At 62.5% G+C, this 881-nt stretch overlaps 1 protein-coding gene across 1 annotated transcript in view; it reads right to left on the reverse strand.

Annotated features, from left to right (window-relative positions):
• Positions 1-207: 207 nt before the first annotated feature.
• The window catches only part of ZBTB49 (zinc finger and BTB domain containing 49), a 25,983-nt gene continuing 25,309 nt past the window's right edge, over positions 208-881 (reverse strand). The window contains exon 9 of the mRNA XM_077750410.1: positions 208-881. This exon is cut by the window's right edge and continues 20 nt beyond it. Within this exon, the coding sequence (XP_077606536.1) occupies positions 659-881 (223 nt within the window). The 3' untranslated portion in view covers positions 208-658.

Here is an 881-nt window from a genome sequence, read left to right on the forward strand (position 1 = left end):
CGAGATTCTTCTCGTATGGCGGAGATCTGCAGGGGCGCGTAGCTTGCCTGTGACCTCGGCCGTGAGCAGGAGCCTGGACTCAGGCCCTGGGAAGCCCACCGTCCCAGGCCTCATCCCTGCAGGGGGAGCCCTTACTGCTGTTGACATTCACACCCCCATGGTCTCTCAGTGCACGAAAATCCCAGAGGAAACACATAATGAGCTATAGAAAGTCGTTTCATTTATTCAACTTAAATTATAGTACGGGTTTCATATACAAATAAAATTTTTGTGTAAATTAAAATACAAAACACTACAAATTTCCGTCATGTAAAAATGCAAAAATATTTGTATTTCTCTACATATTTCCCCTTGAATGTGACTCTGTGTACAGCTGCGGACCCAAGGCGCACACGCTGCCGTGCAGGCTCAGGCCAGCGGGCTGCCGTCCCCAGCGGCCGCTCCCGGGACTCGAGCCCTCCAGTCCCGCGTCTGTGTGCTGGGCGGCCAACGGGCCTTCCTCCCTGGCTCTGGCCCCGGAGGCCTGAGTGACCAGTACCCGCAGCCCGGGAGGGTCCACGAGTCCCGGGCACTCGGAAGGGCTGCCGTGGAGGCAGGGCGCTCCCCCCCCGTGGTGCGGGAGCCGCCTGGGAGCTCAGGAGACGCCTGCCGCCAGCCGTCACTGGTCCAGCTCGGTTTCGTTCTGCAGCGTCTTCATGGCCAGCCCCCAGAGCGCCATGCTGGAGAAGAGCTGGCCCTCGGAGCTCCTGCATGGCGTGGAGGCGGCGCGGCCGCCCAGTGCGTCGCCGCAGTGGCTGTCCAGTGCGGCCAGGGACGAGCGGCCCAGGGGCAGGCCGTCGGCCGGCAGCGGCTGGGGGGGGGGCCGGGGGGGCGCGGCCCGG

The sequence above is a fragment of the Crocuta crocuta genome, unplaced genomic scaffold, assembly GCF_008692635.1.
Source record: "Crocuta crocuta isolate KB4526 unplaced genomic scaffold, BGI_CrCroc_1.0 scaffold179, whole genome shotgun sequence".
NCBI classification, from domain to species: domain Eukaryota; kingdom Metazoa; phylum Chordata; class Mammalia; order Carnivora; family Hyaenidae; genus Crocuta; species Crocuta crocuta.